Source organism: Sturnira hondurensis, unplaced genomic scaffold, assembly GCF_014824575.4.
Source record: "Sturnira hondurensis isolate 20B ecotype Veracruz unplaced genomic scaffold, ASM1482457v3 Scaffold0020080, whole genome shotgun sequence".
In the NCBI taxonomy this organism is placed as follows: domain Eukaryota; kingdom Metazoa; phylum Chordata; class Mammalia; order Chiroptera; family Phyllostomidae; genus Sturnira; species Sturnira hondurensis.
In genome coordinates this window covers 1763391-1775877 of record NW_028092711.1, presented here as the reverse complement: position 1 = coordinate 1775877, position 12487 = coordinate 1763391, and the positions used below count along the sequence as shown (strand labels likewise).

At 37.3% G+C, this 12487-nt stretch overlaps 1 protein-coding gene across 1 annotated transcript in view; it reads left to right on the top strand.

The window, feature by feature from the left end:
- Positions 1-12487, top strand: part of BPNT2 (3'(2'), 5'-bisphosphate nucleotidase 2) — a 36458-nt gene that overhangs the window by 3068 nt on the left and 20903 nt on the right. Inside the window, exons 2-3 of the mRNA XM_037028603.1 lie at positions 10375-10537; positions 11852-11947. Coding sequence (XP_036884498.1) covers positions 10375-10537; positions 11852-11947 — 259 coding nt within the window. The remainder of the gene's footprint in view (positions 1-10374; positions 10538-11851; positions 11948-12487) is intronic.

Below are 12487 nucleotides of genomic sequence, written 5' to 3'. Positions count from 1 at the left end.
TGGTTGTTTTTGAAGCCTCACTAGAAATTTTTGGTAAAGAACTTAAATCGAATCCTACTGGATTTATTTCCTTATGGGAAATTATCATCGAGAAGCCACAGCTACTCTTTTCTTTTATAATGGTGTCCTGTGCAAATGGATAGGGGTCTCTCTTCTTTTTTCCCATAACTTCTTTGAGTAAGGTGCTTGACGCTTTCCAATTTAATGTTCCCCTCTCAGAAAAATGATATGCCAGGTGTCACTCCAGAGCATTAAACTGGGGACGGTTTTGCCCCCAGAGGACATTTGGCAGTGTCTGGTGATTGTAACTCACAACTGGGAGTTAGAATGCTGTTGGCATCGTGTAGGTAAAGGGTAAACAACCCACAATGCATATAAAGACCCACATAACAAGAAATTATCTGCCCTAATTTTACAACTTGTGCCCTTATTGAGAAGCCCTACTCTAGAGAAGTGAATGTTGTCTTAAGGAAAATCAAGTTTGGCCTAGGATCCCTGGATTTCCTTTTGTTTTCAACCTCTCATGTTAGGGAGCTTGGGAAGAGTCCTCAGTGCAACAGGTCTCTTTTTAAACAGTTTAACTATGCTTGATTTCACTGTATGACAATAATAGTAACTGTGGCATTGGTATGGCCTGTATCTCACATCCCTGTGGATAATGATGAAAATGAAGGCTGAAGATAGTTTCTTAGAGTGGATTTGCAGGCAAACACAGAACAAACTTAGTTATAGTTTTGATTTAAAGAAAAGGGAATTCTCTGTTTGAGGGGCTCCTGTCCTCAACTTGATCAGAATTCTGACAGTGATTTAAAAATAAAGCCTTGTATTCCAAGCTGTTAGGAGCAGCTTGTGTCTGTGACTTCCTTGATCTTTAGGATGAGAGTACTCACTAGAAGAGCTTAACTTCTTTTTTTTTAATTGAATTATTGTTCAAGTTCAGTTTTCTGCTTTTTACTCCCATCCCATCCCCCCAGTGCTCCCCACCTCTCTCCCGTTTCCACCCCCCCCTTAGTTTTTGTCCATGTGTCCTCTATACTTGTTCCTGTAAATCCTTCCCCTTTTCCCTTGAAATTCCCTCCCCTCTCCCCTCTGGTCCCCGTCAGCCTGTTCTCTATTTCAGTGTCTTTGGTTATATTTTGCTTGCTTGTTTGTTTTGTTGTTTAGGTTTTGTTAAAGGTGGGATTATATGGTGTTTGTCTTTCACCACCTGGCTTATTTTGCTCAACATAATGCTTTCCAGTTCCATCCATGCTGTTGCAAAGGGTAGCAGCTCCTTCTTTCTTTCTGCTGCATAGAATTCCACTGTGTAAATGTACCATAGTTTTTTGGTCCATTCATGTACTGGTGGGTACCTAGGTTGCTTCCAACTCTTGGCTATTGTAAATTGTGCTGCTATGAACATTGGTGTTTCAGGGTTCTTAGGATATAATCCTAGCAGTGGAATTGCTGGGTCAAAAGGCAGATACTTGCTTTGACATCTTGTCCATTCTCCAGCCTAGGTGATTCTGAGCAGTCATTTAACTTTGTTGAGTTACAGTTTCCTCTTCTTTAAAATAGAGATGACTAGTAATGTGATAATCAGTGCACAAATAAGCATCGCAGGCAGAGGCAAAACATCCCAAATTATATGGGCAGGCCTATTTAAGGTGGTACTGTAGTATGAATTTACTACAATAGCAGTAAAGTTGCTGTGATAGTAGCCTGGTGAGTCTGAATCAGAAGCACATGAAGAACTTAGGAAGGTAGACCAGAGCTATAGCATATGCCAGGCTTAAAGAAGTTTGGTCCTGATCTTTAATTTAATCCTAGAGTACTAAAAGATTTACCTGATTATTATTTCAATAATAAAAGTCAGGTAAAGTGTACCATACTTTGTTTTGGCTTTGGGCATTTGAAGGTGGGTGAGACTGGTGAGGAGAGTTTTAAAATAGGCAGCGTGAGACATAAGCACCAGAACGTGGGCAATAGAAAAGTTATACTCAGCTCGTTTCAATCGCTAACACTTATTTAGTCCTCAGTAAGTGGCAAGCACTTAATTACGTTTCTTATTGCCGCTGTTAATTTATTCTTGAAAAAACAGGTGAGCACCGTTGCCTTTGTTTTGCAGATAAATTGAGGCTTGGAGAGGCTAAATAATTTGTGGAAGGATATACAGCTAGAAAATAATCTTAGATTCATAGAGATTTACTTAATACTCTGAGAATCATCTCAGGTCTGGCTAATTCTGTATATAAGGTATTATAAAAGGTATAACTGAAGTATACTCTTAACAGTTTTTCGTAGGATTGGAAGGACTCAGGGTAGATCATTGGAGAATAGTTTAGAGGGGGTATATCAGTTAAGAGGCTTTTTCAAGTCAGAGATGATACATTGAATTGGAGTTATCATTGTAGAGAAGTTAGATGTGGAAGGATATGAGAAAATGTCCAGGGATATGTCAAAAATGACTCCCCTATTTCTGACTTTCACAACTGGTGTTTTGCCGATATTGAAAGAGAGTGAGGGATGACATGACAAGTACCAGAGGGCAGATTAAGAGTGCTGGGTCAACTTAGAGATGACTTTGGTATGTTCAAAGGGACATGTTAAGGAGGTAGTTGAACATAGGTGGGTCTGAAACTCCTGAGATTTCTGAATTAGAAATACAAATTTGTAGGTCATCAGTGTTATGATACTAATTGAAACCAGTTGTGGACAGAATTGCTTAGTGAAAGGATGTATGACAGTAGAAGATGAGGACCTATGACCGAGGATAGAAAAGACTTGAAAGGAATCACTTAACAAGCGTAATAGCAGCCAACATTTATTAAATACTTACCCTACAGTGTTAAGCACTGTACTGTTTCACTTTTGTATCTTGCCCAGTCATCCAAAGAACCCTGTAGGGAGATCATATTTGTCACCCAGTTTTAGCAGTGGGTTACTGCAGCTTGGAAAGTTGAGGTGACTGTCCTAGGTAAGTCACATGCTCTGTAAATGGAGGAGCTGGAGTCTGATGATGGTACACAGACTCGTAATAATGGTTGTATATGTGGGTGGGTCATTGGTGAGCTTGTGAGAGCTTGCTTGGTGGCTTGATGGGAAGGAAGCAAAATTGAAAAAGATGCTAGGAAGGAAAGGGAGGCAGTAAGTCTTCCAAAAATTGTGCTTCTGAGGAACTTGGCTAGGGTGTTATGTGGGGTTAAAATAAGGTTCAGTGGACTTTTTTCTTTTTTTTTGGTATGTTTGTTTTTAAGATAGACACTAGAGCCTGTTTAATTATTTATAAGGCTATATTTGAGAGGTAGTAGTTGATAGTAAAGGCTTCTGAAAAGGTAAAAGAATAAGACAAGTAGAGCAATGTTACCTGTTTTGGAAATAGTTATTGACTGCCTACAGTGTAAAGCATTATATCCAAAAGTTATTAGGATCTGATAATCTATGGAGAAATGCAGTAAATGGTACCTTCTTAAGGTATTAACCCAAACCCTCTTTAAACTCAAAGTAACCTAACTGTTATATAAATAGCATTAATTGTGTTTTGGAATCTTGATTTCTTATTCTTTAATTCTCTGTTGAGGGCTGGTACAGATAGGCAGTAGTGATGTGGGAGGGAGAGTAGATTGAGTAGAAAAGGTTACAAAGAAGAAACTACTTTATCGAAGGATAATGTTGTCAGTCAAGAGGTATTAGCATCTATTGTTAAGGCCCTGGTTTAGGCAGTGGGGATGGGGCTACCACAGTAATGAAGGAGAAACCGTGTCTTTGAACTCACAGATCTTGTGTTCCAGTTGGTCAAGACAGATAACATGTAAACAAATGAGTTGACTTCATACTCATAAGGACTTTGAAGAAATAAAAATAAGAACATGTGGGAAGATCCTGCTTTGGCCATGGGTAGTCAGGGTAGGCCACTCTGAGGCACTGTGTCATTCAGCTGAGAGCTGAATGATAAGAGGCAGATCATCAGGCAGAGATTCGGTAAAAAGTAGCACCATATTATACCCTGGACAGTGTGCTCCCGTATATAATGTACTTCCTGTTTTTAACCAGACATTTGGGGGGGGGGGAATCTTTTGTTTTAATTTTTTAATGTGATTATTTACTTATTTATATTTAAGTACTTTTTTGTATTATAAAGAAAATTTAGCATTTATTTTTGAACATATTATGATACAAGGAATTTTATGTAACAAGTAATTACAAAATATAAGAACAGATGCAAAATATTTCAAGTACTACCCGTGTATAATGCACATCCTTATATTTCCCTGCAAAAATTTGGCCAAAAAGTGCGCATTATACATGAAGAAGTATGGTATACGACCAAAAGAATACATGTATAAAGGCCTGGGGGTCAAGGGACCAGAAAACAAGTACATCTAAAGTGTGGTAAATAAGGGTGCAGTTAGAGAAAGGTTGCTGGGGCCAAATCAGCCAGGACTTGCCTTGTAGACGATAGTAGGCCCTCTGGATTTTTTTTCTGTGTAATGAGAAATCATTGGGAGGTTGTAAGTAGGGAGTCTATAATCTCTCTAATCTCTGCTAGGAAGATGGTGGGTTGCCAGGTTGAGAGGGGAAGCTCCATAAAAGCAGTTATTTTTGTCTGTTTTGTTCTTCATTATGTCCCAGTACCCAAAGCAGTTCAGAATATGTAGTCATTAAATAGTTGTTGAATGAATGAATGAATGAATCAGAGAATGCACTAGAAGGCAAGAGCAATCAAGGGTTATTATAGGAATCCAAGTAAGGGATAGATGGCAGTTTAAACCAGAATTTTCTTAGTATACAGGTACATAGTTTATTCTGTGGTTTTTGCCTGGGGATACTCTTACTACTCTTACATTCATTCATCTGACTAGCCTAACATTGTCATTAAAAGTGTGGGCTCTAAAACCAAAATACTTTAAAGTGATGCCTGCAAGATGGCAGAAGAGTTCTCTACTGTTATGCCCTCACAGAAAATAGATTTTGGATGTTACTCATGGGCAAGAGTACCTTTCTGGGAGCTAGAGGGTTGAGTTATAGCACAGCACTGGAGCAAAAAAAAAAAAAATGCATGGATGTTTTTAATATATTTGTTTGATCATATTTTTGAAAATCTTGGGTACACTTATTGCCAGGCAATTTATATCTGTTGTCAGTGTAAGTGGTTTTCTTTATGTTAAATGTTTTAAATATTTGTTGCAGATGTATAAAAATGCAGTTCATTGATAATTTTTGACCTTGTATCTAGCAACTTGGCTACGTTTTGTTCTGTAATTTATCCACAGGTTCTTCTGAATTCTTCCAGTGATCAAATGTCAGTTGCTTATTTTGCTTCTTCCTTTCTAGTCTTCGTACCCCTCCCCATGCCCTTTCCCTTTAGCTTTCCACAGTGGCTAAGGCCCCGTCCATTGTTAATAGTGACTATGATGGAGGACAACTGACTCTGTGTCATTACTGCAGGGCCCTTCATCGTTTCCATTTCTCTCTGACCTAAGACCTCATCTCTGGCTCCTTTCTTAGCTCACTTGCTCTAGCCATGCTTGCCTCCTTTATTTTTTATTTCATGGACTGGAGTGTGCATCCTTTAAATGCCTGCTAGGCTCATTCTTTTAAATCTTCACTTTAATACCACCTTTCCACTGTTGCCTTTCTTAGCTACCTTTTTAAAAACAACAGCGTTATTGTAGCATATTTTACGTATCATATAATTTGCCCATTTCAAATGTCCCATTCAGTATTTTTTGTGAATTTCCATAGTTGTGCAACCATTATCATTAACATTTTCAGATAATTTTTATCACTCTAGTATTATCTCTGTGCCTGTTTATGCTGATGGCTGTTGTACACCCTGTACCAGGTGACCACAGATCTACTGTCTCCGTAGATCTCCCTGTTCTAGACTTTTTGCATAAATGGAATCATCCAGTATATAGTGTCTTGTGTCTGTTTTTTTCACTTAGTATAATGTTTTGGGGTTGAGCCATACTACAGTGTGAATCACTACTTCATTTCTTTTTATGGCTAATTAATATTCCATTGTTGATCCATCCAGCAGTGGATGGACATTTGGTACTTTCCAATATGGAGCCACTATGAATAATTCTAGCAACCTTATCTTAAAGTAAAATCCTCTACTCTCCTACAACACAACTTCTGTTCTGCCCTACTTTCTTTTCTCCAGCTTACAACATGATTTGCTTACTTATCTTGTGTATTGTTTATCTTCTTCACTAGAATCTAAGCTCTGCAGATAGATTTTTTCTCACATTCATCACCATTATATATAATGACTTAACACTGTGTCTAACATATAGTAAGCAGTCAGCAAACATTTGCTAAATTAATAAAGGAACAGATGAATGGGTGAATAGTGTATTCACTATACACTTTACTAAAAATATTTTATGAAAGACATGGAAGCTAAATAACATGGTATTAAACAATGAATGGGTCAATAGCGAGACAAGGAAGAAATTGAAAGGTACCTTGAAACAAGTGAAAGTGAGAAGACAACGATCCAAAATTGGTAGGACACAAAACAGTCATAAGAGGGAAATTCATAGCATTATAGGCCTATTTCAGAAAACAAGAAAAGGGTCAAATAAACAATCTAAATTTACACTTAAAGGTATTTGAAAAAGAACAACAAAGCCCAAAATGAGTAGAAGGAAGGAAATAATAAAGATCAGAGTGGAAATAAACAAGAGTCTTAAAAAATCATATAAAATACCAGTGAATCCAAGATTGGTTCTTTGAAAAGATAAACAAAATTGACACACCTTTAACTAGTCTCATCAAAAAGTAGAGAACCCAAATAAATAAAATCAGAAATGAAAGAGGAAAAATAACAACTAACACCAAAGAACTACAAACGATTGTAAGAAAATATTATGAACTATATGCCAACAAACTGGACAACGTGGATGAAGTGGAAAAATTCCTAGAAACATACAAGCTTCCAAAACTAAATCAGGAAGAATCAGAGAATCTGAATAGACAGATTACACCTAGTGAAATTGAAGTGGTAATCAAAAAACTTGTAACAAACAAAAGCCCTGGACAGATGGCTACCTCAGTGAATTTTAACAGAAATTCTGGGAAGAACTGACACCTCTCCTCAAACTACTTCAAAAATTCAAGAGAAAGGGAGGCTGCCAAGCTCATTTTACAAGGCCAGCATTACCCTAACTCCAAAACCAGATAAAGACATTATAAAAAAAGAAAATTATAGGCCAATATCTCTGATGAACATAGATGCTAAAATCCTCAACAAAATATTAGCAAACTGAGTATAGCTATGCATCAGTATCATACACCACAACCAGCTGGAATCTATTCTGGGAATGCAAGGTTGGTCCAACATTAACAAATCAATAAATGTAATTCACCATGTAAACAACATGGAGGCTAAAAACCACATGATCAGCCCTGACTGGTGTGGCTCAGTCGATTGGGGACTGGCCTTTGAACCAAAGGGTCAGCCGCTTGATTCCCAGTCAGGGCACGTTCCTGGATTGTGGGCCAGGTCCCCAGCAGGTGGCGTGTGAGGTGCAAGCACCCACTGGTGTTTCCATCTCTTTCTTCCTCCTTTCCCCTCTCTAAAATAAATACATAAAAGCTTTAAAAAATATATGATCACAGATGCAGAAAAAGCATTTGATAAAATCCAGCACCCATTTATGATAAAAAAAAAACTCTCAGCAGAGTGGGATTAGAGGGAATGTATCTAAACATAATAAAAGCTGTATATGACAACCCACTGCCAGTATCATACTCAGTGGGCAAAAACTACTAGTGTTCCCCTTAAGATCGGGAACAAGACAGGGATGTCCACTTTCACTTCTGTTATTCACCGCAGTACTGGAAGTCCTAGCTGTAGCAATCAGACAAGAAGAAATTAAAGGCATTCAAATTGGAAAGAAAGAGAGAAAGAGAACTGTCTTATTTGCAGATGACATGATACTGTATATAGGGAACCTCAAAAGATTCCAGCAAGAAACTACTAGAACTGGTAAATGAATTCAGGAAAGTAGCAGGATACAAAATTAATATCCAGAAATCATTTGCATTCTTACATGCCAGTGAAAGAAAACAATCCCATTCACAATTGCTTCAGAAAGAATAAAATACCTAGGAATAACCTAACCAAGGATATGAAAGACCTTTACTTGGAAAGTTATAAGACACTGAAGAAAGAAGTTGAGGAAGGTACAAATAAGTGGAAGCATGTACTTTATTTGTGGTTAGGAAGAATTAATATCATTAAAATGTCCATACTACCCAAAGCAATCTATAGATTCATTGCAATTCCTAACAAGATTCCAGTGATGTATTTCACAGAACTAGAACAAATACTTCAAAAATTTATATGGAACCACAAAAGGCCCCCCACAGCAACAGAGGTCCTGAGAAAGAACAAAGTTGGAGGAATCACACTACCTAATACCAAACTATACTATAAGGCCAAAGTAATCAAAATAGCATGGTACTTGCATAGAACAGACACATAGCTCAATGGAACAAAGTAGAGAACCCAGAAGTATGACCAATGGAACAGAATAGGGAGCCCCAAAATAAACCTACACCTTTATAGTCAATTAATATTCGACACAGGAAGCAAGCACATACAATGGGCTAAAGATAGTTTATTCAATAAAGGGTGTTGGGAGAATTGGACAGCTGCATGAAGAAAAATGAAACTAGATCACCTTCTTACACCACACACAAGAATAAATTCAAAGTGGACCAAAGACTAAATGATAGACCTGATATAAAAATTGTAGAAGAAAATATAGGCAGCAAAATACTGAACATTGCTCATAGCAATATTTTATTGGATATATCTCCCCAGGTGAAGGAAACAAAAGAAAAAATAAATGGGACTACAATAAGCCAAAAAGTTTTTGCATAGCAAAGGAAATTGTCAAAATGAAAAGACAACCCACAGAATGGAAGAACATAGTTGCCAAAGCATCTGATAAAGGGTTAATACCCAATTTATAAAGAACTCAACAAAACTCAATACTAAAAAAACAACCCAGTTAAAAATGGGCAAAGGACTTGAATAGACACTACTCCAGAGAGGACATACAGATGGTCCATAGACATATGAAAAGATGCTCAATGTCACCAATCATCAGAGAAATGCAAATTCCAACCACAATGAGATATCATCTCACACCCGTCGGAATGGCTATCATCACTAAATCAACAAACACCAAGTGCTGGCAAGGATGTGGAGAAAGGGGAACCTTTTTATACTATTGGGAATGCAGATTGATGGAACTGTGGAAAGCAGTATGGAGATACCTCAGAAAACTGAAAATGGATCTGCCTTTCAACCCAGCAATCCCACTTCTGGAATATATGTCTGAAGGAACCCAAAACACTAATTCGAAGGAACATAAGCCACCCCCTATGTTCATTGCAGTGCTATTTACAATCACCAAGAGATGGAAGCAGCCTTCATGTCCATCAGTAGATGAGTACATAAAACAAGTATGGGACATTCACACAATGGAATACTACTCAGCTGTAAAAAGAAAATTTCACTCTTTCTGACAGTGTGGATGGACCTGGAGAACATTATGCTAAGTGAAATAAGCTAGTTAAGAAAGACAAATACTGTGGTTCGTTTGTATGTGGAATCTAATAAACACACTGAACAAACAAGTGAAATAGAGACTCATAGATGGAGAGCAGGATGACAGCTCTGGGGGGATGTTAGTGGGTGGAGGGATTAAGCAAAAAGGAAAAGGACTCATGGGCATGGGCAGCAGGGTGGTGATTTTTGGGGGTGAGGGGTATGAGGGAACTAGATGGTAATGGAAAAATACAATAAAATTTTTTTAAATACAATAAAAATATTTTGATTTAAGTGGCTTGGTGTTTCAGGCATATTACCCTTTTTAACTTATTTGATGACAGTTTGAGGTATTTCAGGGTGCTTTCCAGAGATTGCTGATAATTGTGGATTTTCATCCTGTATAACTTTTTGTTCATGTACTTCCAAGTGTTATCACTCTAGACCCTGTACTGTGGGGTCTAGGGGTGACATCACATTTAATATACATACACTAACCTGCTCTGGAAAGGGGGCTTGTCAGAAAGCACAGTACCCTGCTTGTTTCTTGGATACTTACTTTATATTTCTTTATATTTGGGTCCTTTGTCCTGCTTAGACAAGCTGAGCTTGAGTATTTGTCTGGGAAGTCCTCAAATACAAGATGTTGATGGAACTTCTTTTACAATATAGTTTTATTTTGTAATGAAATGCCTTAAAATAAACAAAAATATTGTTTTACCTACTTTTCATTCATGTGATTTTGTCTGAAATGTTTTTATCTTTTGTAGTTTCTCAGGTGGTGATTTTTTTAATGTTTTAATTGTCATGTATTTTTGATACAGATAAATACGGAGGAACATGTGGATGCAACCGATCAGGAAGTTATCTTATGGGATCATAAAATTCCTGAGGACATCCTGAAGGAAATAGCCGCCCCTAAAGAGGTACCAGCAGAAAGTGTTACTGTCTGGATTGACCCACTGGATGCTACACAGGAGTATACGGGTAATTTTAAAATTAAAATAGATCTTAAGCTTTAGATTACCATGACATAGCAAAGAACTAGAATGAGGGCAGGTGATACATAATGGTGGTAGGTATTTTACCAATCTTAGACAACTTTTCCATTAGGTTTTAAGACAGAGAGCTGTATTAATGGAGTGTTGTATGAAATATTTGGACTGTATTCTCAGTGTACCCCCCAATGTATTTATGCCATACTTGTAATGGTGATAGGGGCTCATTACGTCACTGATTCTTCAGTGAAAGTAAGTTTTAGCAGTTATAACAAAATGATCTCTATTTGACACCTATTTATTGAGGTGTTTATATATCGAGGTATGTTTTATTGAGGTATTTATTTGTATAGTCAGAATATAATGTTTATCTGTTATAGTGGGAATTTTTATTTTAGTGGATATACATCTATCGTTGGAATTCAAAATAGTAAATCCTAGTCACCCAGAGACAATGTAATTAGCAAAACAGAGAATTACCACCCACCCTTTATTATCATTCTTTTCACCTAGTCTCAGTTCAGATTTCAATTCTGTGGATTCTCTCTCATGTCTTGTTTCTTACCCAGACATATCTAATTCTTGCCTTTCTCTGTTCTCTTGATATATATATTGAAATTGGTTGCTTGTATATTTGTCTTCCTTCTAGATGGTAAGTTCTCTGAATGTAGGGACTTCTGCTTTGTCATCTGGTATTCTAGTGCTTAAGCCCTGAACTTGAGCCTTAATAGATGCTCAAGGAAACTAATTGGAGGACAGGGAGAAGACACGAGGTTGTCTATCTAATAGTAACTGAAATTATAAAACACTATTTTGTGGGAGTAGATAATAGAAATAGAGAATATTGAGGGATTTTGTAAAAAGTTTTTCCTAAACTGAGATTGGCCAGATCATATAATAATGATAATATTTAGTGAGTTAATCCCTTGTGCAGAGACTATTCTGAGCGCTTGATTTTTAAAAATTAATAGTAAAATTAAAAATTATTTTAATATTTAAAAGTGGGTACCTAATTAGTGTCTGTACTTTACAAATGAAGAAACCGAGTGTAACTAATTTGCCCAAAGAAATGCAGCTAATAAAATGGTAGACTAAGATAATAACCCAGGTACTTTGCTTACAAAACCAAAACTCAGCTGTTTCTTTAAACTGGTTCTCATTGCTAGACTCTGTTGACTTGAGGGGATTGTTGGCTATGAATATACATTAAAAATATACATACATTTTTAATGAAATAAAGTATAACATTGTATCCTGAATTTATCTATGTTACTGTTACAGTTGTGTTTGTTATTTCTCATAGAGGATCTTCGAAAGTATGTCACTACTATGGTTTGTGTGGCTGTAAATGGTAAACCTGTCCTAGGAGTAATACATAAGCCATTTTCTGAATATACAGGTAAGAAATATGTTAGAGCAAAAGTTACTGTTATTAGATCTTTTGTCTATAAAACTGCCCTGTCAGAATAATTACCGTAGGTCAGTAATTATCAGAGTTATTCCCTTACCCTGCCTCACCTCTCCACTGGATGTAGTGAGGATTTTATTGTTGGCACTCGGACGACGTGACAGCAGAGCTTTCCAAACTACCCTAGGGGATAGCAACTGTTTAATGAAGATGAGAAATTCTTGGTGTATGGAGGAACACCGCTGGTGTGTACTCCCCGGCAGTTCTCTGTTCTGCCACATTGTTGCTGGGGATAAGGCCAGGGCTCTTAAACATTGGATTCTGTGTGGACTTGGCAGTCCACCGTGAACTTGCCTTAGCAAAGTCTGTTGTTGTATCAGGAAATGAGCTTGATCTTATGGTGGTTAAGGGCATATTAAGGTCATTAAGAGCAATGACAACCTCAGATCAAAAGTGGGTGGTGCCGCTGTGAAAGTATCGACAATGAGGCTAACCCTTTTAGCCCTGCATGCTCCTCAGCACTCCTGCAGA